The sequence below is a fragment of the Martes martes genome, assembly GCF_963455335.1.
Source record: "Martes martes genome assembly, chromosome: 10".
NCBI lineage: Eukaryota > Metazoa > Chordata > Mammalia > Carnivora > Mustelidae > Martes > Martes martes.
The window spans coordinates 8127284-8155095 of record NC_137898.1 but is presented as its reverse complement, the minus strand read 5'-3'; the positions used below and the strand labels follow the sequence as shown (position 1 = coordinate 8155095).

The following is a 27812-nucleotide window of genomic DNA, read 5'->3' as shown; positions in this document are numbered from 1 at the left end:
GGGGACTCAGCCCGCCTCACTGCCCCGCATGACAGCAGCTCCCTGGAGGAAGATGAATGCACGTGTGAGTATGTGAACGCCGGAGCACATTCCCGTCTCGGGCTGGTTCTGTGTGGCAGATGTGGACGCACGTGCTGTCAGGGAGACCAGGGCTCCTTAGAGGAGATGGTGACCCAGCCAGGTGTGTGTCTGCCCAAGGCCCCCCACTTCTCTGAGGCATGGGGAAATGGAGGCACCCCCAAACAGCCCTGCTCTTCGGAAGAGCTCGGTGGGTGGTTTGGGGAGGTTATTCCTGGAATCCCTTGCAGCGTGGTGCCCCTCTTTTCCCTAAGCCATGCTCTTTAGTTCCTAAGCCGGACTGCTGCCTTCTGTTTTCATAGTAGGGGTCTATCTTCTCTGGTCTCAGCTAGACTGTGAGTAGAGGGTTAGGGAAGTGATAGCTGCTCCCCTTTGCTAGAAGGGGAAATTAAGGGAGGGAGCGCAGGTTGCCAGCAGATGTTTGACTTTTCCCCTCTGGCTGGCCAGAGAAGGGCCCCCCCACCCCACCCCTGCCCTCTTCTGCCCACCTTTCCAGCCAGCCAGGGAACACTTGGGAACACCCAAGTGGAAGTACCTTCTTGCTGCCAAGGCTCAAGCGCCTGGGGCAGCGACCGGACCAGAGTAGCCCAAGCTTGCTGAGAAGGGAGGGTTGGTTACTTAGGGGCTGTGACAAATGGCTTTGCGGTGGAACGAGGGGGAAAGAATCTCATTTCGCAGAGCCAGGGGCCAGCTTCTCTGCAACTTCGCTCTTAAGAGCTTAGGCTACCTGGAGCCACGGACTCAGGGGCTGATGTCTCTCCCCTCCTCCTCCCTGTGTCTTGTGACCAGTGCTGCCATTGTCAACTTGACTTGCTGGTTAGAGAGGATGATCCTCATCGGGTCCCCAGACTCCCTGCCACCTGAGCCCCTCCGTCCTGGAGCTGTCCCTGATTGCCTCCCTGTTCTGGCTTTGAGGAGGCAAGAAATGGTTTAGGAAGTTCTGTTTGGGTAGTTTGACTTCCGGTTGGCCTGGAGACCTCTGAGAACGGAGTGCTTGCTTCATCCAGAGACCCCCTCGGACCCTCCCTACGTAAACCCTACATAAACCTATGTAATAAACCCTGTGTAAACCTCCCTGCGTAAACCCTACACCTTAGACATTTCTTGGAGGTCCAGAAAGGCTTTGCTTGGGTATGAATTTAGTTTGGGGCTGTTCATGGGGGACTGTGTTGCCCCTAGTCCCCCCCCACCCCCCAAAAAACCCTAACATTAACCTTTCATACAAAGAACATTGGAAGAATTGAGCAGTGCCTCAAGGTCACAGGATCATAAGTGCATTTGGCGTAGTTAGCTGGTTTGGTGTTTGGAGATTTCTGCTTTATATTTGAGCAAAAGATTTCTTGACAGGAGGCCTCTGGGCCATGTTGCCAGTGCTTGCCCTGTGTACAGGGTTTGCCCCCTTCCCTCCCCTGACAGGTTGTTTTAATCCTCTTGCCTATAAACAAGTACAGCAGAACGTGTCCGGCCAGCTCACATGACGTTGGTTATCTCTTCATGGGGTAACCAGCATCAGTTTTAGATACCACGGTCACTTGACGTGGCAGAGCTGTCAGGGTGAAGAGGTAGAGACACCAGGAGGAAGCCTGGGTCTGCCAAGGACAGTACTGTGGTCCCCTCTTACACAGTGTCACTTTCCGCAGTCACCCGCTGTCCAAAAGCAGATGGTCCTCTTTCTGACGTAGCGTCGGAAGGTCAGTAGTAGCCTGACGCTACGTCCCTCACGTCGCTTCATCTCAGCACGCAGGCATGGTGTCCTCTTCCATCCTGACGAGAAGGGGGAATACAGTACAGGAAGATATTTTGAGAGAGCAGATTGACATAGCTTTTTTTTTTTTTTAAGATTTTATTTATTTATTTGACAGAGATCACAAGTAGGCAGAGAGGCAGGCAGAGAGAGAGGAGGAAGCAGGCTCCCTGCTAAGTGAAGAGCCCGTTGCAGGGCTCGATCCCAGGACCCTGAGATCATGACCTGAGCCGAAGGCAGAGGCTTTAACCCACTGAGCCACCCAGGTGCCCTTGACATAGCTTTTATTACGGTATACTGTTAAAATTGTTCCATTTTATTATTAGTTTTTTTTTTTTTTAAGATTTTATTTATTTATCCGACAGAGAGAGATCACAGGTAGGCAGAGAGGCAGGTGGGGGGGGGGGAGCAGGATCCCTGCTGAGCAGAAAACCTGATGCGGGACTCGATCCCGGGACCCTGAGACCATGACCCGAGCTGAAGGCAGCGGCTTAACCCACTGAGCCACCCAGGCACCCCTTATTATTAGTTTTTGTTGTCAGTCTCTTACTGTGCCTAATTTATAATCAGACTTTGTCACTGGTACGCATCTATAGGAAGATACATAGTATATAGTCGATCCTCAACAACATAGGGGTTCAAGGTGCCGACCCCCACACAGTCGAAAATCCGCATATAACTTTTGACTCCCCCAAACTTAACTACCCGTAGCCTACTGTTGACCTTACCGATCGCGTGAACAGTTGATTGACCGGGATTTTGTATGTCATGTGTGTTATATACTGTAGTCTTAAAATAAGCTGGAGAAAAGAAAATGTTACTAAGAGAGTCACAAGGAAGAGAAAATGCATTTACAGTACTGTTCTGTATGGAAAAAAAATCCGTGTATAAGTGGATCCGCACAGTTCAAACCTGTGTTGCTTTCGGGTCGGCTGTATACAGGATCTGGTACCATCTGTGGCTTCAGACGTCCACTGAGGGGGTCCTGGAGAATATCCCCCATGAATAAACAGGGGCTGCTGTAAGTGTGGGTGTATGTGACTCCTTAGTGGGGACTAGGTGGGGAAAGTCAGCTCCTGTGGGACAGGGGCGAGAAGGCAGGCAGTTTCATTCCTCCTGCTTTTACTCTTCTGAATTCGTACTTCTGGTGTCTCATTTCTCTTTCTCCTCTATCTCAAATCCTGGCTTCGGGGCCCAGGACCTGCAGCTGTTCCAGGAAACTGCCCCTGAGACAGATGCCTGATAGTTCATGGATACAAAACCCAACACCAAAAATCCCATCTTCCCAAACAGTGATCTTGTTGCGTTGTGTGAAGGACAGCTGGTGGTGGGAGCCCGGCTGCCGAGGAAGGCTGCTAAGTCTCAGAGCCGGAGCCGCCCCGGAGCTCGGGATGCCGCTCAGTCTCCATCACCACCCTCCCCCCTGCTCCCCGCACGCCGGCTCCCCCGGCTCACAACTGAAGAGGCAGTGCTCTTCAGGACGCGCCAGGGACTCCAGCCACACTGTGTGTGAGTTGTGTGTGTCCGTTTCTTAATGACCAGGCACATGTCCCGTTGTGACTGTTGATTTGCAAGCTTCCAGGTCCGTATATCTAGAAAATATTGCCAACGTTGTATATCACGGGAGCTGTGGGGTGCACTCTGGATTTTCCTAGGGTGGGATGTATAGGTTTAATATCTGTTTTTAATCAGGGCAGGGTAGAGTGGCCTTTTCTGGAAGGGATAAAACAGTTGAGCTGCTGGAGCCTTTGCTGGCTCTACCAGAAACCCAAGTCCAAGTCCAAGCTGTGCCAAGAGATGAGCAGAACCTGGTCTTCATCTCCGGAACTCTCCCAGGCCAGTTCGAAAAGATCCACCTCGGGGATCTTAGTTCCTTCTGTGCCCTGGGGTCTTTGTGGTGGTTGCTTGGACTAGGTAGAACAGTACAATGGGTAGTAGTGGCCTCCTGCTACCCCGCTAGATTTTTCTGATCAGAGGTATCCTGGGTGGGTTTTTTTCCTCTCAGTCTTCAGATCTTTATTTAAGCCACCACGCCTGTTGGTAATTAGAGCTGCCCTTTGGGATGTGTTGGGGAGGGTCTGTTTGCCTCTGTAGGCACCCTTTCTTCCTTGCACTCTCTAGGTGAATTCAGAGGTGATGAGCTAGAGACTAGGCTGCTTGCCTCCTTCAAAATAACCAGTATTCTGCTGTCTGCAGCCTGCATAATAGTGCATTTAACAGTGCCCGACAGTGGCCCCCTCCTTCCCCAGCTCCACTGTCAGTCGGTGTTCTCGTTCCGGAGAGCTTCCACCAGCACTGAGCCAGTCTGGACCAAAGAGCCCTGCTCCCGGGTCCATTTCAGAGGTCAGAAAACTCCGACTCACAGGGCACCTGGGTGGCGAAGTCGGTTGAGCATCTGACTCTTGGATTCGGCTCATGCCAAGATCTCAGGGTCCTGAGATCAAGCCCCAAGTTGGGCTCTGCGCTCAGTGTGGAGCCTGCTTGAGATTGTCTCTCCCTCTGTCCCTCCCCCACGTGCTCTCTCAAATAAATAAATCTTAAAAAAAAAAAAACAAAAGACAGACTCCCTTCCTAGGATTTTCTCCGAAAAGATGAATTAACTGTTAAAACTGCTTGTTAAGAAAGCACTTCTAGTGGATAATGGCTCTTCTCATGTACCATCCTCTCTGCTCCCTAGGTCAACTGCACGAACAACTAGGGCGCCCCGAGTAGAGCGGCCATTGCCACCAGAAAATGACCAGGGTTTGGCTTTAGGGGACACTGAGACCTACAAGCAGAAGCTGACGTATACACAGTCTCACTGAGAAGCTTTCCAGTCTTCCCCACCTAACTTCTAACGAATGAGCCTTCTTCCAAATATCTGGTCAGCTAGCCAAGGCACCTGCCCAGGTCGTGGCCACTTAGTAACAGGGTCCAGCAAGTCTCTGTCCTCAGCCCAGGGTTGAGGCCACAGTGGGCCCAGTGAGGTAGATGGGAAGCACATCCCAGGCTTCGGGTGCCAAGCAGGGAGACCATTCTAAGGAGCATTTGCCCCTGATACGTCAGGGGACTGTCCCAGGCTCCCTTTTCTTCTCTCTCTAGCTGGAAGAGAGAAAGCCAGAGAGGTCTTCCATGATTAGCCCTTCTTTCCTGGAAGGCAGTACCTACTCAAAGTTCCTTTCAAAACTCCAGCCTCATTTCTCACCTCTGCCTGGGTTCATTTCTCCTCAGACCCTGCCTCCTACCCGAACACCCCAAGTGCTTTGAAGCCCTGTTCACCAACTCAGGTCCTCTCGTTCTAAGCCCCCACCCAAGGTTGGAAGGCTGTAGAGACTCAGTTTCTGCTGCCCGTGCTGCTTAGGGAGCAAAGACTTGTTCCTAGGACCCAAGGTAGAACTCTTGAGTTAGCTTTCCCATTCTGGGCTGTGGTTTAAGTCTTTGGTACGGTTGACATACTACTTCAAGGACAATGGCAGGCCCTCGCGAGCTGGTCTGAGACAGTCACCATTTGTTCTCCGAATGGAACTCTTGGGAAGTTGGGGATTTCTTGACCAATGTGCCCCAGCCTATTTGTATATGCTTTGTATAAGTGTTCTCATTAGTCTGTAGTCCTAGCATCTCTTACAAAAAGTAAGTTGGCCTTCTGGATACCAAATGACAAAGACAAACAGAAACACACAGAGGTACCACTTCGCACCTAGAAAGGTCGTCCGAGAGCTACACTCACTCCCGTGATCGCTCTAAGGGATGGGAGAGACCAAATTCTCAATTTTAGCTGATTGGGCTCATTGTCAGGAGGCGCTGGAAACAGCCCCCACTCCCCCTCCCCGACCAGTCCCACCACTCAGGTGCTGTCACCCGCCTGGCTTCCTAACAGTGGGCTGTAGGAGGAAGATGACACCTCCACCTGTGAGCGGAGCAGCCCCCTGGGGGTTTGCTGAGGCCAAGCATGACCAGTTGGATTTTTAATGGTCACGAAAGTGGAGCAGCCTCACTGCAGCCCCGCCAGGTGGGGACCATCCTGAGGCGACATGGCGGTGATGACCTTAGGTGGTTTCCCTTCCTTATTCCCCGGCTGGAGCTCCAACCTCTGGCCGTGGGGACTCCTGGGGCAAGTGCTGTCCCAGTGTTTTTCCCGATATTTCCTTCTCCTCCTTCAGCACCCTCTTCGAGTCTGGAGGAGTAGGGAGGCAGTCTTTTTTCCACTTCCAGAGGAAGGTGCAGTGGAAGGAGGCACATGTCTTATTCAGCACCTTCCAGTGCGGAGCTGGAACTGGATAGGACCCAGAAGGCCTGTTTCCCAGCCTGGAGCTGGAGCTGCTCCTCGGCGTGAAGTCGTTCTAAGGAAACCACTTTGGAAGGGGCAAATACAAGGGGTTAAATCTGAACTCAGGTAGAGAGGCTGTTGCATAAACGCTGAGAGAGTTTTTTTGGGGGGGGGGTTTGTTTGTGTGTGTGTGTGTGTGTGTGTGTGTGTGTTTTTAAGATCTCGTGCTTCTTTTTTACTTTGGGTTGGCAAAAACCCCAGGAGAAGATGGGAGATTCTGGGAGGAGATGATTATGCTGGGTGAGTCAACTGAGCTCCCCAGCTGCCGTTTTTAGTTCCTTTGCTTTTCTGTAACAGGAGGCAGCCTGGGGAGGGCTGGGGGGCAGGGTGGGAATGCCGATTTTTGCAGCAGGACAGGAGGAAGATGTGTATGGGTGAATTCTATTGGCGTTCCAGGGGTGACCGGGCCTTATAGTCATTACATCGATTCAGGGAGGAAATAGGAAAGCCGAGCTCTCAGTGTGCCAGAGAATAAATGTCTCCTACAAGTAAGTCACTGTCACTTCCCCAAATCAGTAGCTCTTAGAATGGCCCGTCCCAGCAAGGCACAGTGGTTTTGGATAGCAAAGCAGGTGCGAGATCGACTGTGGCGAGGCAGAGAGCGGTCTTAAGTTGGGCCCAGTGGTGGTTGGGCATCAGGAAGTTCAGAGCAGAGCCCTCTCCCCCCCACCGCCATGATGAATGGAGGGGCCTTGGGCTTGTTTGAGGGGGGTCAGGGACGGGAGTGTGGGGCGTGCCCCCCCCAATCCCTGGCTGTGCCTGTGTGTTCAGTCTGTCTCCAGTCCATCTCTTGATGACATTTGCCGCCAGCACTGTGTCAGGAGAGAGCTCCAAGGGCCTTGTCACCACCTGAGGAAGTTAGTTCGTGGAACCAATGCTTCCTAGATGCCCTCCTTCCTTGGGCGAGGGGATCTTGTGGCTTCCTGCCCACTCAGATGTGTCTGCAGAGGACAGAGATGCGGGTTACTGGTGCAGGGCCCAGGGACTTGTCATTAAGATGACCCTACATGTTTTCTTATTTATTCCTCCATATCCATTTAGGCATTCAGGACCGATTGCCGACCCCTGCTCTGCGGTAGAGGCATCGCTGTGGCGGTGAATCGGACCCCGGTCCCTCCCTAAAGCGCTGTGTAGTGGGAAGGCCGGACAGGGAACCAACAATTACCTTGAAAGGGGAGAAAGGGGTCTTGTGGCAAAGGTTTTGATACTTCTGCCCTTATCTCACCTGCCAGGAGGCGGACTGTAAGGATCAAAAACTTGTATCATTTTTATTCCTCAGGTATTTCACCACGGGCCAGCCGGGTGCAGGTACTGAGTGTTAGGCACTAAGGGCATACGAGGGTGAGCGAGACACGGCATCTGGCCTCTCAGAGCTCGAGGAGGCTAAGGTGTGGCGACACAGGGTCAGAAGAGATGAACAGGTACGGACAGGGTGCCGTGAGAGCCAGAGAAGGGACAGGTCGCGCTCTGCTCAGAAGGTATCTGGACGATTCCTCGAACAAAAGGATTTGGGATAAACTAGGGATAAGAGCGTTTACTGACCTGGATCCCTTAAAAGAAGATGTTACGTGAGAGCGGGAGCCTTGCTTGTAGTGCGTGTGGATCTGTGTGACTCTTCATACCACACTTCTAAGCCGTTTCCTCCCTGGCAGCCAGAGTGGCGGAGCTGGGGTCCCACTGCAGACCTGGGACTCCAGCCCTTTGCTACACCGTGTCCAGCCACACAATGCTGAATAAAAACGTAAGCTACAAAGGAAGGAAGAGGGAGGCCCAGGCACCTCAGCTGCACTGGTTAGACTCCCATCAGCCCCCCACAATCCTCTGTGGAGTGAGCCAAACCTTTCTGCTGCAGGCTGCCTTCTGCCTCCCCCAGAGCCCTGGGCTGCTGGCAGGCGGACTCTCTCCTGTGATATGGAGGAACTTGTTGGTCTCCATGGTTACAGTAACCCACTGGTACGGGCGGCGCCGAGTGGAGCGCGAGGCTGGCAGTGTGAGCTTCCCCCAGCCCTTGGCACCATGTGGTACTGGTATGTCGGCTGTTTCTTGGGCCTCTTCTGGGAGGAAGGAGTTAAGGAGCCCATGAGGAAAGGAAAAGCAGGCACACCTTCCTCCTCCTCTGGGCTACTTAGAGGCCAGAGGCGTGGCTGCCTTCTCATTCACCCAGTTCTCTTGGCGAGAGCGGTTTTAGGTTAGGAAAGAGGGTCCTTTTTGCCTGACAGCCCAGCCATGGTGGACATTGGACTTCTCCATGTTCCAGAAGCAATACCAGCTTTACTCCACTGGTGCTTTTGCTTGAGTTCTTAGAGATGATAGCTCTTCTGGGCTCAGAGGACCCCTTGAGATGGGAAGCAGGTTCCTGTCCAAAAAAGAAGCAAGATCGTAGGAAACATCGTCCAGACTTACCGCGCGCTGGGCCCTGCGGTCCACCCTGGTGTGCATTTTTCATTTTGTCTTCACACCAATCTTGTGAAGTGGGGACAGCTGCTGTCCACATGTCCCCAATGAGGAAACGGGGATCTAACAAAGTCAAGGAATCTTGGTTGTGCTCAGTGAACTAGTAAGGAGCAAAGGCAAGCCTCCCGCCCCAGGCCCCTCAGCCTCCAGAGCTCTGTCATGCTATCCTGCCTCCCTTACCAAGTGAGCAGAGATACTGCGGTGAGTCTAATGTAACACACAGTTCCCTCCTCTGTTTCTGGAAGGCAGGAACCAGATCTCTCTGAACTTTGTAAGTAGCCCTGGCTCCAGAGGTAGGCCCGCAATGAAGGTTTACTGAATTAGCAACAGTAATTGGGGATTGAGATAGAGACCAGACCCTGGAGAGCGGATTCTCAGGGACAAAGTGGGACTAGAAACTGGCAAAGCTCTGGCTGCTCCGTAGAATCCACCCTGTTGAAGAAGAGCCCGGCATTTCCATTGGCTTCGAAGGCAGGAGATTTGGGGGACGAGCACTGTACCGTGGCGTCCATGCGTGCCGGGGCGCGAGCTGGAGGTGCCGGATCCATTCTGTGTCGGTTCTTGCCTGCTGGTCCTCCCAGGCACGTGCTCGCTCCTGCCGTGGCTGCTTTGGAGGCCTACAGGCTGCTCCCCCTGGGCCCAGGCTGCAGTGCTGGTCTCCTGGCTTGGGGTGAGGCTTGCAGCTCAGAGAGCGAGCAGGCAGTGACCCACTGGGCTTTGGGCTTCATTTGCTGGCTCTGCAGTTCCCCTCTGTGGGGGGGGGGGGCACCTGCCGCAGCTAGAAGGAGGGAGCAGCCGTCTGACACTCCCGACACAGCCCCACCTCCCTCCTGCACCAGGCTATTAAGGGAAGGTGAGGCTCCCCGCCGGGCGGAGTCATCACAGTTAATTTTGGGGGTGGGGAGGTGGCACCCGACCTCTCCACTGGTCAGTGGTTCCTGCAGCCTTATGAGATCTCTCCTACCCACAATGCCCCTTGGGCTTCTTGACTCTTGGCAGTTGAGAGTGACAGTTGCTCAGGATTAAAGGGTGCAGAGAGGGTTCCTGGATACGGTGAAGGAGGAAGGGTTAAAGAACTAGCCATTCGCCACGGCCCCGTGACTTGTCAGCTCAGTCATACCCATTTCTCCCCAGCCTCTCTGTTTGAGGTCAGTGCTCGGTACTTCCTCAGTTTACAAAACCCCTTACTGCTTCCCACCAACAGGATTGAGGAAACAGTCCTCTGTCGCATTGCAGAACCCTAGGGACTGGAAAAATGAAGCCATTTGATCCTCCTCTGACCTCTGAGTGAAGGGGCAGGTGGTCGCAGGCAAGCCTGAGCCCAGGGTCCAGAATAAACCCTAAGCTCTTGCACTGAGATCGGGGCCCACTTTGGAGAAGGGTGATAGGAGCAGGCTGTGCTGTGGGACCCGATGAGTATGTCCTCGCAACAGCCCTACACACTGGCCTGAGCCAGACACTGGCATTCCTGTTGCCCTGGGTATCTCCCCCCACCCCTCTCCGCTTCCTTAACTTCTTTTAGGGGAAGCCAGCAAAGGGGGCCATGAGGAACAGCAGAGTGCTGACCTGGGCACCAAAATCCTGGGCTCCAGTCCCAGCTCTGTTCTGGGGGGCTGTGGGACCTTGGGCAAGTCTCGTAAGTTCTGTGCTTTAATTTCTCATCTGTAACGTGAGGATGCGACCTGTGGGTGTGGAGAACATAGGGAGTATGTGGCAGCAGAAGATAGTGTCAGGAACGTCGAATGTGTTGATCTGGGCTCCTGTGTAAGGCAAACACTGAGTGGCATGGTCCTTCTGGGATCTGTGCTCAGGTGCTCGGAGGGCACAGAGGAGGCTTTGCCCTTCCCTAGGGGGCTTTATGGCCTACCGGCAGGAGATCATTCAAGAGCTGCTTAGTGGGAAAGATCCTAGCCTAGAGATACGGGATGAATTCGAAGTAGCTCTGGGAGCCAGAAGGAAGGCGTGACCGGAACACAGAGCTCAGAAAGGGAGGGCTCCAGTCACCCCAAGTTAGCAGATGCCCAGACAGGAGAGCTCTGTAGTAGGAAGGTGTGAAGACCAGCATCCCTGCTGTCCCCGGCCCTCAGAGTTCTTAAAGCAGTGCTGTTGGAGGGTGTGCTGGCAGACACTTGTTGGAAGTTGGGTAGGAACCTAGGGATGGACTCCCAGAATCGGGGCCGTAAGGGACTTAGGGACATTTGGTTGGTTCCCTATCTTTGGAGCGAGATTTAGAATTAAATGTCTTATTCAGTCAGTGACAAAGGTTTTTAGTCTAGAACTCATCGACATCTAAAGGGGCTTCACAGGGTCCCTGAACTCCCTGAAATTACGTCCAAAATATTTTGCATATAAGTGGAATATGCAGTTTTCTAAGTTAAACACTGCTTTTCGTGAAGCAGGAGGTCCATCTGCCACTGTTGCATGACTGGTTTCTGCTTAACCCCCGTCTTGTTCTCCCATGGGTGGTTTACTGGGCTTTGGCAAGGCTGCTGCTCTGTGGGTCAGCCGGCCTGATTCACACATACGCCTCCCAGCCAGTGGGAGCCCCTACCCAGGTCCCACCTGCTGCAGGTGAGATAAGGACTTTACGACAGCCCTGACTGGAGGGAGCCTCCTCACCCTCTCCCAGCTGTTACCCAGCAAAGCACCTTGGGGAGGGTGGGGCAGCCCACTTCCGGGGAGGGGGAGGGGAAGGGAGAAGGAAGTTGATCTAAACCCGCCCCTCTCTCTGTCTCCCTTCCTTCCCGTCGCCCGCCTGCCCCTTTCCTCCCACCTTGTTCCCGGGTGTCCGTGTCGTGTCCTGGGACTGCATGCGTTTTCTGGCCACCGGGCCCTGGCCTGCGGGAAGCCGTGGGGCTTTTCGTCCCTGTTGCTCTCCTTGCCAAGCCGGGTCTCTCTCTGCTAGTGGTGGTTTCGGTTGCGACACAGTCCAGGTTCTCAGGCAGGAGCCGCTGGGGCCTGGCTGCTTCACTGTTTTTCACTGAGGAGGTGGTGGAAGGTGTCGCCTGCTTCGGCTGAGTAAGGGTGGCTGGCAGAGCCGGCAGCCCCCGCCCTGGGCCTGGCTCTTCCCGGCCTCTGTACTTTGCCCTCGCTGCCTGACAGGTTCTGCTGTGGGCTCTGCTGAATGGAAGTTGCTGGTAGTCCTTGTCCCTTTCTCCAGCCGGGTATGTTTTCCCCTTTTCTGCTGTGGGATTGCCCCCTTCCTCTCTCCTCCCTCCCATCCCAGACACAGGATCTTTAAAGAATTGCTAAATGGAGCCAGACGGTAGCACAGGTAGGAAAATCCGTGGAAAGAGGCACTGGCTGGGAAAGGAAGAGAGGCCACATAGGTTGAGTCAGCAGGCGCACCCCGAGTGAGAGGAGGGGGCAGGTGACAGGTGGAGGACCAGGGAGGGTGCTCCGGTGTTCCAGAGAGGGGAGACTGGCATCTGGGGCAGATGCGCTGGGCTGGCGCCCAAGGGACCCTTTTTTTCCCCACAAGTGCCCGGGTTTACTTTCCCTCTGGCCGGGGCGTACCTGCCTGTCACCCCTCCCAGCCCCGGGGAAGTCTCAGGACACTTGAGGCCGGGCCTGAATGCAGAGCCCCACAGCGTGAGCTTTTCTGGGCGAGAACTGTTGGTAGGAGCCCCCAGTGTTAGCGAAGGGGCCCTGCCTACCTGAGTCACCGCTGGGCCTCTGGGGTGGAGGCTGTCTTCCGGGTGAATCTGGCAACACGCCTCAGGCTGAGTTTGGAGATCCCAGGTTGAAAGGCCTGCTAGATAGAAGGTTCTTTTCTTTCCTCACCGGGTCCTGTATTCCACCTCCCTGCGGAGCCTCCGAAGCTGTTCACGTCCTACTTCTAAGCCAGGCCTGCTAAGTCACCTGTGTGGTCTGCCGTCGGTTCCAGATTCCGCCTCGCGGGGTTCTTTCTGAAGGCTGCCCGAGACTCGCGCTGGCAACTCGCAACAGACTTCTTCAGATTCTGAGGGCCTGGCGGTGGTGTTCTCTGGGCCAGGGCTTTGGGAATGTCTGGTGTTCCTACCTTACTGTGAGCAGGGAGGACAGACGTAGAGGGAAGAGTGTGGCTTTAGCCAGATCCTGTTTCTTCCACCCAGAAGGGCGGCCAGTCCGCAGCCCCCCACCTGGTGGTGAGATCCGGATCCAGGGAGGGGGCCTCGTCAGGACGACCGAAGAGACGGTCTCCGCACCCTTACCTCCCCTCCAGCCTCCAGGCCAGCCACCTCGTGTGGGGCCCTGGTCCAAGAAACATTCCCTACTGGAGACTTTTTCCTTTCTCCACTCCCTTCGTCTGCTTCCTTCCCTGGGCTCTCCTCACCTTGGCCCACATCCCTGCTACAGGAAATGTCTCAGAGAAGAAGAGAAAAGGAGGGAGAGGAGAGCTGCGGTCTTCGGTCTTTGAGTCCTGACAGTTGGGTGATTTCAGTCCTAAAAGGGGAGTGGGTGAATTTGGGAGCAGGGGATCAAAGAGCACGGGCCAGTGTTCCCCCGCTTCCCTGGGTCCTGGAAGAGCGCAGCCTTCTCTCTTCCTCTTCCGGATCCCCGGCTTGGAACCAGGCCTTCACAGCTGCCCCGTCTGGTCGCCTCCTGGGGAGGCTAGAAGCGCTGGTATAGGCTAGCCACGCGGCCCGGAGGGGAGGCCGTCCGCCGCCCAGCCTAGACCCCTCTCCGGCGGGGAGGGCCAGAGCATCTCTTGTTGTCTTGGCCTCCGCTGAGCGACCACTGGCTTAGGTGGGCTCCGCTCAGAGATGCAGGTCTTGTTGACAGAGACCTTTGACTTCGCAGATGGTAGTATTTGGGAACTAAAAATGATAGCAGTAGCGGTTGCTCTCCCTTGAGCCCTGGATGCAGCATCTTAACGGGTGTTCTCTCACCAGATGTGAAGTAGGGGACATTTTGCTGCCACTTTACAGCTGAGGAAACTAATGGCAGTAAGTGGGGGAGCCATGACCCAAACCTGGTTCTGCCAGACAGAGCTCCTCGGCCCCCACCAGACCATCTCCTGACGCAGATGTGTGGGATCACCCTGCACCGGTCCTCTTTTGGGCGGTTTCCTGCCCTCTTCGTAATAATCTCATCTCCCTCTTAAGGGTGGTGTTGATAATAATGAAGTTAGCGTGTGTGGCGTCATTGGCAGATTTAGGATTTGGATGCTAGCAGTTTGTCTCTGGCGTTTGCACTCTCAGCCACCCCTCTCTGCCCCTGTGAGGAGGGAGGGGGATGGCAGAGCCTCTCTGTGGTTATTGATGTGCCTGAGGTCCTGTGTGTGTGCTGAGCCCAGCGGGCGGTGCTGTCCTACTGTGCTGCACAGACAGACCAGCCCAGAGGGCCAGAAACACCAGGAGGGAGGGGCAGAGCGGAGGTCGGGAAGAACAGTAGGATTCCCAGATTTAGCTTCAGAGGGGCAGAGGGCCTGAATCATCAAGTCAGCACTAAATTCCTATTACCAATTTTGAGGACTTGAGACGGCCAAGCTCCTGCTGCCTTTGGCTCCTATCCTCAGTAAAGAGGGGCGTGACAAGAAACTTAAGGGGTGAATTGGAGGTTGCCAGGGACACTTTGCCACCCACCTTCCTCTCATGAGAGCTGGGGCCCCTGTTCATGGCCCCTGAGGCAGGCCAGGTAGGATGGTGGGCATTCTGGCAGCACTTGCTCGGAGGATGGGGCTGAGAAGAGGTAGGCCGTGGCGGCCCAGCCTTCGGGACCCTGATGGAGGGGCTCAGGGTACCCTCCGGTGCAGGTACTAGCAGGGCCTAGGAATGCCCTTCTCTGCGAGGGGCGTGAACCCTCGGGTTGTTTGGGAAGGGTGAAAAAGCAGGTGTTTGAAAATCTTCTGATCGACCAAACACTGAGGACCAACCAGAGGTAAATGAGCAACAGGGTGTCTGAAGCAGAGAGGGCAAGAAAGCTGTGTGGCCTGCGGCGAGCCGACTACAAAGGCCCTGGGGACTTGGTGGACATGGGAGGATTGGTAAGGACTCGCAGGAAAGAGAGAGCATTCTCTAAAGGGCGAAAAGAGGTTTAGAGAGACTCTGCTGAGAAGTCAGGAAGCTCTTCCTTCAAAAATCAACCATATGCACGGGATCTTTTTTTTTTTTTTCCCTCGAATGCCTAAATCCGTGAGCTTTTGGGATCTGAGTCAGACCGCTTATCCCAAACCAGCCAGCAGCTCCTGCGCAAAGAGAAAGAAAGGTCCTCCGTTGACACAAGGGAGAAATGGGAAACATCCGTAGCAGGCTCTATTTGCTTTGTGTTCTTGTTTTTCTGCCTGGAAAGTGTGTGGTGAGGGAGGGAATCTTCTCACAGGGAACCCTGGATAGTTCCTTGGGTGGCGTAGCAAGTCCTTCTCCCCCCACCCCCCCCACCCCCCGTGATTGTGGATGGCTTCATGACAGCCCCAGCCCAAAGGGGCCGGGAAAGAAAGAGCTTGGACTCACACTCTTCTGGTCACCCTGCTCTCCTCCACACCGTGTCCCTGAAGTTAACAGGGTAGCTCTGGATGGTTCTGGGATGTGGCTCTGGCAGCACTTTGCCCCAGTGTGTGGGAGTGATGGCATCAGGCATCATTTCCCTTGGAGAGGTAAAGCCGGGCTCCAAACGAGACTTAGACCAAGCTCTTAACACTTATTCAAATATAATTCATATGCCACACAATTGACCGGTTTATTTTTTTTTAAAGATTTTATTTATTTGACAGAGATCACAAGTAGGCAGAGAGGCAGGCAGAGAGAGAGGAGGTAGCAGGCTCCCCGCTGAGCAGAGAGCCCGATGCAGGGCTCGATCCCAGGACCCTGGGATCATGACCTGAGCTGAAGGCAGAGGCTTTAACCCACTGAGCCACCCAGGCGCCCCAATTCACCCATTTAAAGTGTGCGATTAAGGGGCTTTGAGTAAATTCACTGAGCGATGTAGCCATCACCACAATCAGCAGCTCATTAGGAAACATTCGTTAGCACAGAAGGGAACCCCACACCCCTTAGTCGTCATCCCTAAATCCCCACCCTCCTCAGCCCCAGACTAATCTGTCTCTGTGGATTTGCCTATTCTGAACATTCCAAATAAATGGAATCATACAATGTTTGGTCCTTTGTGACCAGCTTTGTTCACTTAGCGTCCCGTTTTCAAGATTCTTCTTCCGTGTCGTAGCAGGTGTCGCTGCTTTTTATTGCCGACGACGATTCCGCTGTGTGCCTTTCCCACAGTGTGTTTCTCCATTTGTCAATTCATGGCCACCGCCTGGTTTCTACTCTGGGGCTCTGGCGAGCATGGGGTGTCGCGACCGAACCTGGACACGGATGTCCGCTCCATTTCTCTCAGGTGTGGCCCAAGGAGCGGCGCCACCGGCTCGCGTAGCCGCTGTGTGTAGCCCTCTGAGGAACACACACGTCTTCATGTGAACGTGTGTTTTCATCTGGGTCGGACAGTTTTTTGTGTTCTGTTTCTACAGCTGTTCAGTGCCGCGTCCCTTCTTTCTGCTTTGTCACACCCTCGTTCGAGCCACGGCCTGAGGGCAGATGATCGCCTTGCTCAAACCCTGTTGCCCAGTTTGTTCACGGCACAGGTTTCGTGAGCATCCGCGGTAACTCCGATCGTGTAGGTGCGGGGATATGTCAGTGCATAAGTGATGGACGCCTGCCCTCGTGAGCCTCCCTTCTCACCGGGATCGACCACTCATGAATGTAAAGCGATAGATACTAAAAGTAAAGGTGAAGTGTTGGGTGGCAATGAGTGGCTTTGAAGTCATCCTGATTGTTGGGCTCCTGGAACTTGGCCGCGCCCCCCTCGCCCCCGTGTGAGCAGACGGCAGGGTGGCCAGCAGGAGGCGCTCGCCCTCGGGGGCACAGGGCCTGGTGGGTTATTGCCGGCGGAGCCCGCGGTGGTGGGACAGCACAGGTCCTGAGCTCCCGCACCCACAGGATGCTGGCCCTGGACCGGACACTCTGCTCTCTTGGAGTGAAGACTGGCTCGTTTCTCCTCTCCTTCCCCTCCTCCTTCTGATCCTCTGCCTGCCTGCCAGCCCCCCGCAGTCCGCCCCTTCCTCCCAGCCCCCTGGTGTTTTTTTGTGGAGAGCTAAGGGCAAGGGAACGGGCACTGAGAGGGCGGGATCCAGGAACGTGTGCCTGTCTCCACCCTGCAGCCCACCCTGGGACACCTCGACCCCAAGCCCAGCAGTAAGTCCAACATGCTGCGGGGCCGCAACTCAGCCGCCTCTGCTGACGAGCAGCCCCACATCGGCAACTACCGACTTCTTAAGACCATCGGCAAGGGCAACTTCGCCAAGGTGAAGCTGGCCCGGCACATCCTGACCGGGAAAGAGGTGAGCTCAGGGGGCGCGGGGCGTGGTGGGACAAACTGCCCCAGGCGGAGATGCCATCCCGGTTGAATGGAAATGCTGAGAGGGAGGAGGCAGAGGGAGGGAGAGTTGAGTCCTGGCTTCAGCCTGCTCAAAGAGGGAATCCGGGCCTTTTGTCTCCTTTGCAGGTAGCTGTAAAGATCATTGACAAGACTCAGCTGAACTCCTCCAGCCTCCAGAAGGTAAGCACACGGCATCTTCTGTTCTTTTCTAAACCTCTCTGTAGGGGTCAGTGATCTACTGAACCCAGGTGGGCCTCCCCTTGGATCCTTAATTTAAAAATTTCTGGTCATTTCACTGTCCCTGCTGCTCCGTGGGGCTACCTGTGGGGCTCTGATCAGATCCACCACGTTGACCCCTCTGGGTGGGCTTCCTGGCCCCAGGCACTGGCTCTTTAGTCTTTCTGCCCTTCCCCACCATTTGGCCTATCTAGCTGACCTACTTCTTGCATCTTGTTATCTTCTGGCCTGTGGCCAGCCCTGTGTTGGTAGCCATTACTAGAAACACGCGTTTGGTGACTCCAAGATCTGGAATGACCCAGAGGAGTGGACCTAGACCTAGACGTACAGGAATAGGAGGCACGGAGCCCTGCCATCAGATTTGTGCCACCTACACTTTAGGGATGTGAGTCTAGAAGACAAGGGTTTTTAGAAGCTAAATCCACAGTTTCGAGCCTGTAACAGTTCGTATAGGTGAAGGACAGGTACTCCCAATCTGCCTTCTCATTTCTAAGCTCCTCTTGGCTAAAAGTCTTAAGTCATTTGCGTGTAATGTTCGCTAGGTGAGGTTGAACTTTTCCTTCCCTCCTTGACTTACAGTGGGAAACTGAGGTCTGTCTTAGCTAGCTGCTCAGGTGGGCACACATACCCCCTGGTGGGGAAGCTATGGTGGGGACACAAAAAGGAGGCTTCGATCGCAAAATGGGACCACTTGCCAATGACGGGTTGATGTCGGACTGGAAACTCTCTGCCCTCTCCCCTCATCCTGGGCTCTGGCAGTTAGGGGAAGGAGGAGGTCTCCCATCTGGCTCCCAAAGAGTTAGCTGCCCCTGTTCAGGTCAGTCAGATTTCCTGGTGCCCTCATAACTCCCTTGACCGTGGCTCAGATTTCCTGACCTTGATTTCGCCTAGTTCTATCAGGAGGCGGACTGAATTGTTCTTTCCACGACCGCATTGTGTTATTTGAGTTAGGAGAGGCCGTAGGCACATGCTGACCGCTGCAGTGGGATTTAGGAGCTTGGGACCAGGGGCTGGGGGCTGGTATTGGGAAGAGGCACTCTTGGACTAGCAGGGTGGAGGTTCAGGTGCCTTGACATGCTGGCAGCCAAAACCACAGTGGTTCCTGTTTTCTCTTAGCCCTGGGATCCCCTCAAGGTTCTTTGGTTCACAGGAAATGCTACTGTCATCACCAGGGCTTTCCTGCTTAGAGCTTTCCGGAAGGAAGGGAAAGAGGCTCCTCGACATGTTGGCTCAGCCCGTGCAGGATGGAAGCCAGCTTGGTGTGAGCCATTTGGTCTCCGGTGCAGTCCAGCCTGCCATACGGTCATTGCCGCAGTCGGCCAGGCCGTCTTATTTCCCATCTCGTTTTTCTCCTTGCCTCTTCCTGACCAGCCGGCTGGAAGGCACCAGTGCCAGACAAATGTAGCCATTTTAAAAGCCTTTTAACACAAACTGTTACCAAGGCCAGTCCGATTCTGGCCAAATCGCTCTGTTTAAATTTGATCCCAGCAGTGATCCGTAAAGAGGACAATAGTGAAGAATCTATCCCCCAGGGTTCTCAGCGAGCCCAGAAAACTCTACTGTTCTCCCAGGAGAATGCCCCTCCCAGGCCAGTAGGACCCTGGTGGGGTTGGGTGGGGGGGGGTCTGTACTGCGTGGGAGGGGGGGCGACCCTGGCCACTGCCTCTGGCCCCATTTCATTGTTTCTTCACTGCTGCTTACCATCCCTGAGGTGGTGTCCAGGATTTTTTGCCTCTTCATCCAAGACAGCTGCTGGACCAGGATAGAAGGCAAGAGAAACCTGGGCTCTAACAAGAAAAGGGAGCCAGGTTCAGAATCCAGTTCCCAAAGACTAGAAAACCTGTCTCTTCTCCCTTTCCTTTCCACCTCACAGAAGCTCTCAGATCTCATTAAGGGGAAAAACCATGCTCATTTGATTCCATAAACTCTATCCTGAATAAGGTCTCCAGACCTCTCCTCCCTGCAAAAAAACCAAACCAAACAAAATATAAACAACTAGTTCTGCTCTTTGTGCAAATGGTGAGGCCTGGAAGTTACCAAAATCCCACCTCCAGTCCTCTGGCCCCCGCAGGGGGGTGGAGTTCGTTTCTGTCATCTTTCTTTATGGAAATACATGGTTTGGAGTCCCTGATTTTGTTTCACAAAGAGAGCGTGAGTGTGTGGAGGTGGGTTTGATTAAAATTGGCATCAGCTATATATAGGAGCGGCGGCTTCTGTCACCGCCCCAGAGGCCTGGGAGAGAAGGGCCTGCCCACTAGTGCAGAGCCCTCTGACTTCTGTAAACTAGAGGATGAAGGGGGTCCCCTTCAGAAACAGCCCCCCGCCACACACACAGACCAAGCTGGAGTCTGTTTTGTCACAACTACAGTGACAGCCTTGGTCCTGAATATTCATGTACAGGGGCTCACACTCCCTCCTTCAGAGGCGCCCGGCCAAACCCGTCTGCTGTTTGGGGGTTGGATTTGGGGAGACGGCAACAGGGCACGTGGCTGGTCTATCCAGATGCTGAACCCGAGGCTACTAGTCGCTGGAGCCCTGCTTTCCTCCTGCAGATGCTTCTCTCATTCCCCTACTTCTCAGCCACCAGGGACAGGCCTGGGTGACCGGGACAGCTGCCCTCTTTCTATTCTCTGCCTGTTTTCTCTTTGGGGAGAAGAATCCTAGCAGTGGCTCTGTTTGGAGGGGACCCAAGGGGAGCAAGTTAAGCAAGCATGACCCTTGGTATTTTCTTTCCTAGCTATTCCGTGAAGTAAGAATAATGAAGGTTTTGAATCATCCCAACATAGGTGAGAACAAGATGTCTTCCTTCCTTCCTTCCCCCACAGCACGGCTCCGCTTCTCGGCCTCTCTTCCTCGCCGAGGGCATGCTGCTTTCTGGAGTCCTTGCGAACGCCTCTGGGGAAGGCCAGCTCAAAATCCAGCTGTGCCTCTAGCGCACTGGGCTGTCCTGAGTAGTGTGGCTGCCACGAGAGGAACTTTCTCACGTGGGGGAAGGGAGGGGGCTTTGGTCCCAGGCTGCCTCTGCTCAGGTTGGGGCTCTGAGTGTGGCCCCTGCTTCTTCTCTGACTTATGACTTGGCCTTTTCTTCTGTAGTTAAGTTATTTGAAGTGATCGAGACTGAGAAAACTCTCTACCTTGTCATGGAGTACGCCAGCGGAGGTAGGTGTGGAACTGCCCCTTCCTCTGGGCACACACCCCCCCCCCCCAGCCCCGTCCCCATCCCCCAGCCCCAGTAAGCTCCTACCTGGACCCCACCCTGTGTCTTGCAGGAGAGGTGTTTGACTACCTGGTGGCCCACGGCAGGATGAAAGAAAAAGAGGCTCGAGCCAAATTCCGCCAGGTGGGTGCGGCTCCCGCTGCGGAGTATGGGCCCGACCTCAGCGCCTCTGTGCCTCGAGCTTCGGCCCGTAGGAAGGAGCTGCCTCTCTCTGAGTGGCCTGTGGAGGGTCCTTCCGGCTTTGCCTGTCGCTGTGGCAGCGCAGAACTAGGTCCTGGGTCCCAGGTCCGCCAGCCCCATGGCCCGCCCTCAGGTGCCGCCGGGCTGACCCTCCTTCCTTCCTTTCAGATAGTGTCTGCTGTGCAGTACTGCCACCAGAAGTTCATTGTTCACAGAGACTTAAAGGTAAGGCTCACTCCTGTTCCCCACGTCTCTTGAGTCGGGGCAGGGGTCCGCAAGGATGTAACCATCCCCTGCGTGTTCAAGGAAACTCCAGCTTTTAATTTTTGGGAGATGATGAGGAAGCCCCTGAGGCTGCTTCTGCCACAGGCCTCACGACTGGCCTTAGATCTCATTCCGGCGGGCAGACAGAGGGCCGCTGCCCCCTCGTCGCCGGGCACGTCACCTTCCAGAGCTGCCAAGCATGCCGGGAGCGCTGCAGGCTCTGCTGGCCCTTCAGGCGGCCTGGCCGCTGACCGAGGGCAGAACGGTGACTGACCCACAGCCGGCGCGTGCTCACTCAGCTCTCTCCCTGAGATGCTCGAGTGTGGAGTGCCTCGGAGGCTCCCGGCCGCCCGAGTCCAGGCAGACGTGGCTGCGATTAACCCGAGCCTGACACAGCGGAGCCCCCAGAGCCTCTCCAGCCCGCGGCCGCCTGTGTGAGGGCCCCCGCGCTGCCCTCCTCCAGCACAGCCTCCCCACACTGACTGGGGGCCTGCCCTGGAGTTGATGGAGAAAGTCCTGAGACTGAGGATGGCTTCCTGTTGGTGCTCCCTTCCCCCTCAGGTCCTTCCGGTTCCCTGGCTTACCGCGGTCTGCTCGGTCCTGACATTTTCCATCTTACCTCCCAGGCAGAAAACCTGCTCTTGGATGCTGATATGAACATCAAGATTGCAGACTTCGGCTTCAGCAACGAATTCACCTTTGGGAACAAGCTGGACACCTTCTGTGGCAGTCCCCCCTATGCTGCCCCAGAGCTCTTCCAGGGCAAAAAATACGATGGACCCGAGGTAGATGTGTGGAGCCTGGGAGTCATCCTGTATACACTGGTCAGCGGATCCCTGCCTTTTGACGGACAGAACCTCAAGGTGGAGTGAAGCGCACACTTAGTTGTTTGTTTGTTTGTAAGATTTTATTTGTGGGTAACCTCGACCCCGAACAAGGGGCTCAAACTCACAGCCCCGAGATCAGGAGTCACACACTGCGCCAACTGAGGCAGCCGGGTGCCCGGGGCTTAGATCTTTTTTATTGTCTCTCGTTTCCCCTCTCAGCCTCTGGTCTTACCCCCTGACCTCTCTCACCCTTGCTGCTGCTACATTTCCCCCAAGCCAGAGCTTCAGAGTTGCTAAAGGTAGCAGCGGACGCGGGGCCTTCTGTGCCCAGTGTAATGGCCTCCATTCGTTCCTCAAGGGGTGGGATATATTGTGTATCCGTTCACTCCTCCAAGGCGCAGGGATGCTAGGCCTCGGGCTGGTCAGGCTAATGGGCACAGGGTGTTTGACCCCAGTGCCTCTCTGGTGGGCTGCCTTGTTCAGATTCTGCCTCCTGCCGTGTCTCAGGTATGTCTGCCTGGTCAGTCTTCAGCTCTCAGGAGCCTGGATATTAGCTTTCTTCCCTGGGCCTTGGGGTGCTTTGAATTTCCCTCCTGCTGGGGCGCCTGGCTGGCTCAGTCAGCAGAGCAGGAGACTCTTGATCTCAGGGTGGTGAGTTCAGGCCCCAGGTTGGGCATAGAGCTTCCTTAAAAAATAATAAAATAAATTTGCCTCCTACCTAGGAGCTACGGGAGCGGGTACTGAGGGGAAAATACCGCATTCCGTTCTACATGTCCACGGACTGTGAAAACCTGCTTAAGAAATTTCTCATTCTCAACCCCAGCAAGAGAGGCACTTTAGAGGTGAGCATCCTGGAGCCCGGCTGGCTGGAAAGTCCAGGGAACGTTCCCAGGGACACCTCCAAGCTCAGTCCCCTTCTCCCTGTCCATACCCTTTCTTTTGCTCCCCAGCAAATCATGAAAGATCGATGGATGAATGTGGGTCACGAAGATGATGAATTAAAGCCTTACGTGGAGCCGCTCCCTGACTACAAGGACCCCCGGCGGACAGGTGAGGCTCTGCGAGCTGTGAGCTTGAACTCCCTCAGACTTGGGACCAGCCGTAACCGTATGTCCCCCCTGTGCAGAATTGATGGTGTCCATGGGTTACACGCGGGAGGAGATCCAGGACTCACTGGTGGGCCAGAGGTACAACGAGGTGATGGCCACCTACCTGCTCCTGGGCTACAAGAGCTCCGAGGTGTGTGTCCCCTGCTTTGTCCCCTGCCAGCCAGCTCTGCTGTCACCAGCACCCCCGTGCTTCTGGCAGCCGTGGAGGGCAGCAGCTCCTCTCTGAGTAGGTGTGCTCTCCACGGACGAATTTTAAGCCTCAGCACTGGTGGGTAAGGCTCGCTGGCCTTTGCTTGCACTGGTCTCCGTCACAGAATGACTAAGAAAGCTGGTGGGGTCTAGGCCTGGGCCTGGGTTCCCGCGTGGGTGAGTAGATCTGGCCTCGTCTGTGTTGATTAGGCTAGATCAGTTCTTTGTCTTTTTTGGTTTGGCATGGTTGGGTTTTTAAAGATTTTATTTGAGAGAGAGCAAGAGAGAGCAAGCACAAGTGTGGGGAGGAAGGGGCAGAGGAAGAGGGAGAAGCAGGCTCCCCGCTGAGCAGGGAGCCCAACATGGGGCTCGATCCCAGGACACGGGGATCATGATCTGAGCTGAAGGCAGACGCTTAACCAACTGAGCCACCCAGGCACCCCAGGATCAGTTCTTTGTTGATTTAGAAATCTTTGTGTCTGTTTCCGTGTGTTTGTGTCCCTCTGCATCTGGAACTGCCCATTTCTGGGTGTTTCGGGTGTGTGGGTCTCTGTGCCTTTTTCATAGGAATCTTGAGTCTTTGTGTTGCTTCTACCTAGTGCTTCTGTCTGGCTGTGTGTATCTGTGTGCATGTATGTCTGTCCTCCCATCTCTTCATCTGGAGGCCTCGTCTTTGCTCTTTTGCCCGTCTGGGTAACCATGCCTGTGTGTGAGTCTGTGGGTGTGTGTGGGAGTGGGGTCTCGCTCACCATCTGCGTGTCCCCACGTGCACTCCGGTCTCCCTGCTCTCCGCCTGGTAGTGTTGGACTCTCGGTTCTCACCTTAGCCTGCTCAGGAGGTATCTAGCTGGGGGCAGGAGGGTGTGGTCTCTGAGTGTGAAAGTGTGTTCACACTTTCACACAGGCGCGTATCCCTCTATGGGGGCAGGGGGGTCCTTTGTGTGCCGGGGGCCGGTGCTGGGCTGGGGAGGTCTTAGGCTCTATCAGGATCTGTGTCAGGGCGTATGTGTCTCCTGGGGTGTTTAGGTAAACCTGGGTCCTGCAGGGGCCTATCTCATGTGAGTCCGGGGTGGCTTTGTGTCAGGCAGGGTGGTGTGTCTGTGGGTCCATCTATACGCATCTCCGATGACTTCTGCCCCCCTTTGCCTCTGCTTGCAGTTGGAGGGTGACACCATCACCTTGAAGCCCCGGCCTTCGGCCGATCTGACCAACAGCAGTGCCCCTTCCCCCTCCCACAAGGTACAGCGTAGTGTCTCGGCCAACCCCAAGCAGCGGCGCTTCAGTGACCAGGGTGAGTGCTTCGGGGGACTTGCAGGTGGGGACTCGCAGGTGGGGACTCACCCTTCTCCTGAAAGGGCACAGATTCTGGGGGCTGGGGATGACACCGCTCAGTTTCAATCCCAGTTCAGCCACTTGTTAGCCTTAGGCCGAGCCACGTAACTTCCCTCGCCCTCTGGGACCTGGGGTTTGCCAAGTTGCTGGCAAGACTATAGGAGAGCGCCGCGTGTGCGTGTGTGCGGCCGCCACTCGGTGGTCCCCTCGCCCTTAGCTGTTCCCGTCGCCCCTCTGGCCCAGCAGCTGGTCCTGCCATTCCCACGTCTAATTCCTACTCTAAGAAGACGCAGAGTAACAACGCAGAGAATAAGCGGCCTGAGGAAGACCGGGAGTCAGGGCGGAAGGCCAGCAGCACAGCCAAAGTGCCTGCCAGCCCCCTGCCCGGCCTGGAGAGGAAGAAGACCACCCCCACCCCTTCCACGGTGAGCGTCCCTCAGGGCCACCACCCAGCCCCACTCCCTTCCCCGCTCCCCTCCTGCGGTGGGGTCTGCCCTCTCCCAGCAGCTCCCTCTGGCCGCCCACCCGGTCTTACCTCCCAGGCCACTTTTGCTTCCTGTGGAAAGCCCACCCCCAAGAGGAAAAGCAGAATCCTTTCTTTTCTCTACCCGTCTATTCCTGCTGGAAGGCGGAGGGGAAGCCAGTTCTGTGAACAGAAGAACACTTTGGTTTTCTGTGATACAGTTCTGCCCTTTATTCCCCACAGAACAGCGTCCTCTCCACCAGCACAAATCGAAGCAGAAATTCCCCGCTTTTGGAGAGGGCCAGCCTTGGGCAGGCCTCCATCCAGAACGGCAAAGACAGGTGAGCCGGCCCAGGCCCTGCCCAGCACGCTGCCCCTAAGCCCTCTCACAGCAGTGACGTCCGTCGGCAGCCCCGCCTCCCCTCCCTGCTCTCTGGAGTTCCGTCCTGGCTCTGTCCAGTCCAGCTTGTCCACACACCAGCACCTCCCCCCTGCTCTTCCCCCCGCCCCCTACCCGTGCCACCGTGTCCTCTCCCCTGTGTTCCCGGGACTGCTTCTTGCAGTGGGCGGACCAAGGGAGACTCCATGGTCATCTCAGCTGCCTTCTAGCTTTTTCTTTCTTTTGTTGTTGTTGTTGTTGTTGTTGTTGTTTACTTATTTACGCAATGTCCACACCCAATGTGGGGCTCAAACGCACGACCCCGAGGTCAAGAGTCACACCCCTTCTGACTGAGCCCGTGGGGCGCCCCTGCCTTCTTGGTTCCTGACTGCAGCCAGGGCATGGCAGCTGTGCTCCTCTCGGCGTCGGCGCCTGAGGCTTTGCTTGGGGGCGCCCCAGCTCAGAGCAGAACCCCGAGCTGCCCACCTGAAGGGTGTACGTGTTGAGGGTGACCCTGGCTGGGCCTAGCCAAGCAGATCCCCCCTTAGCCTTGACCACCAGCATCTCTTGGTGTGTTGCCTTCCTGGCTCCTCCTTTTCTGAGCTTAATGAAAATTCCCCTTAGCAACACCCTGCTCTTTCTGTCGGCAAAACATCCTTGTTCTTAGAATTCCTAGGAGACCAGCGCAACCCGGAGGCAGTTACCTCCTGTCGGCTTTCCTGCACTTTTGGTTTCCTCCCCCAGGTTTTGGCCTGCCTCACTTTCCTCACCCGCCCTCCACTTCCCAGCCCCGCCTTCCTCCGCTCTCCCATTGCTGCTCCGAGGACCTGACCTGACCTGACCTGCACCTGCCGAGGCTCGCTCCCCACCCCTCACCCCCGACTGTTCTGCCCTTCCCTTGCTTCCTAACCTTAACCTCCTGCCCCCCTCCCACCCACCCCTAACCCAGGCCTCTTCGCTGCTTTTGTCTCCTAGCCTAACCATGCCAGGGTCCCGGGCCTCCACGGCTTCTGCTTCCGCCGCGGTCTCTGCGGCCCGGCCCCGCCAGCACCAGAAATCCATGTCGGCCTCCGTGCACCCCAACAAGGCCACTGGGCTGCCCCCCACGGACAGTAACTGTGAGGTGCCGCGGCCCAGGCAAGTGTGCTGGGGCAGCTGGCGCGGCGGGTACCCTCAGCCTGCCCCACCCCCTGCGCCCCACATCCCGCCCCCCTGCCCCGGCCCCAGGGTGCTGCTCTGCTCTTGGCATCTTAGCCACAAGAAATGGCTCTGTCCCCTACAGTCAGGAAATAGAACAAAAAAATAGCTTAATGCCCCTCTTTTCCTCCAGTTCTCCCTCTCAGAACAGATATGCAAGAAGCCGTCCCGAGGCTCCAGAAGGAAGCCTTTTTGTTCTGAGCCTTCCTGGACTTCCTTAGGACCCCAGGGACAGTCAGCACCAAAGGGACTCACTCCTTGAGGGTTGGTCAGCCTTGTCCCCTTGAGGTTCCAGTGTGCCTAGCTCCCAAGGAGCCACTTCTCTCCGGCCTGTACTGCTCTCCACACACGTATCCTCCGTTGCCTCCCTCCCTCCCCCAAACCATCTCCTTCCACCTCCGCCTAGATGTCCTCCTTGCCAGTGTCCTCGGTGGTCACACCCCTTCCTTCTGTGTCCTCCGTGATGGCTGCCTCTGCCCTAGCATCCCCTTCCCCTTCCCCAGCCCGGGGCGCCGCAGGTGCTCAGTGGTAATGGCGTGCCCTGACACCTCTCCTCCGCCCCCACCTCTTTTCCCACAGCACAGCCCCCCAGCGTGTCCCTGTCGCCTCCCCCTCCGCCCACAACATCAGCAGCAGTGGTGGAGCCCCAGACCGAACTAATTTCCCCCGGGGTGTGTCCAGTCGAAGCACCTTCCACGCTGGACAGCTCCGGCAGGTGCGGGACCAGCAGAATTTGCCCTACGGGGTGACCCCAGCCTCTCCCTCTGGCAATAGCCAGGGCCGACGGGGGGCCTCGGGGAGCATCTTCAGCAAATTCACTTCCAAGTTTGTACGCAGGTGAGTGGGGTTGGGGAGGCGCTTAGGGTGGCAGAGAGAATAAGGCCAGGCCCTCCTACCTGCCTGGGAGTGGGGGTGGGGACTGCCGACACTAGGCTTGGGTCTTGGGGTTAGAAGAGGCCTTGGGAAGCCCAAGGAATTGGGTTCTTGTCAGCATCTCACGATCTGAGACCCGTCTGTCCCTCCCAAGCTCTCCCTAGCTCCTGTACACAGCCCTCGTTCTCTGGCCCCGAGAGCAGATGGCCAATGCCGCCTCCTCTCTAGGAGAGTGTGAACTCAGATGCTAAAATAAAAGCCCCCCCTCTTCTCTCCTGGGTTCCCATGGAAACTTATATTTGGTGACGCAGCTGCAAAGTCATGAGGCCTGAGCCAGGCTGGGCCGGCAAGGAGAGTTTTTCCTGGTCCTCTGGCTCGCCCCCTCTGACCTCCTTTCCCCCCGACCTGGTTGGTTAGGTCCAGCTGCGGTCGCTCCCCTCAGCGGCAGCCGCGTCCTCCTCCCCAGGGCTCGCCAAGATGAAGGCCTGTCATAAATGAAGTAGCCGCTGGGGGCCAGGCTGGCCTCTTCCCTCGCAGCCCCGTGGGGTGACGCTTTCCGAGGTGGCGAGCAGGGTGGGGGTTCTCTTCATGAGGTTTCTCACACCTGGGCCC

General features: G+C 55.8%; 1 protein-coding gene across 6 annotated transcripts in view; it reads left to right on the top strand.

Annotated features, from left to right (window-relative positions):
- MARK2 (microtubule affinity regulating kinase 2) overlaps positions 1 to 27812 on the top strand; it is a 58184-nt gene that overhangs the window by 24655 nt on the left and 5717 nt on the right. For 3 of the 6 annotated variants that reach the window (XM_080817188.1, XM_080817187.1, XM_080817189.1), the window contains exons 2-16: positions 16717 to 16896; positions 17061 to 17114; positions 19909 to 19957; positions 20265 to 20330; positions 20441 to 20511; positions 20737 to 20793; positions 21459 to 21695; positions 22382 to 22501; positions 22610 to 22709; positions 22786 to 22898; positions 24115 to 24247; positions 24535 to 24713; positions 24995 to 25092; positions 26106 to 26267; positions 26907 to 27164. In XM_080817188.1, coding sequence (XP_080673314.1) covers positions 16717 to 16896; positions 17061 to 17114; positions 19909 to 19957; positions 20265 to 20330; positions 20441 to 20511; positions 20737 to 20793; positions 21459 to 21695; positions 22382 to 22501; positions 22610 to 22709; positions 22786 to 22898; positions 24115 to 24247; positions 24535 to 24713; positions 24995 to 25092; positions 26106 to 26267; positions 26907 to 27164 — 1877 coding nt within the window. The remainder of the gene's footprint in view (positions 1 to 16716; positions 16897 to 17060; positions 17115 to 19908; positions 19958 to 20264; positions 20331 to 20440; positions 20512 to 20736; positions 20794 to 21458; positions 21696 to 22381; positions 22502 to 22609; positions 22710 to 22785; positions 22899 to 24114; positions 24248 to 24534; positions 24714 to 24994; positions 25093 to 26105; positions 26268 to 26906; positions 27165 to 27812) is intronic. The other 3 variants (XM_080817191.1, XM_080817190.1, XM_080817192.1) reach the window with 2 other exon arrangements.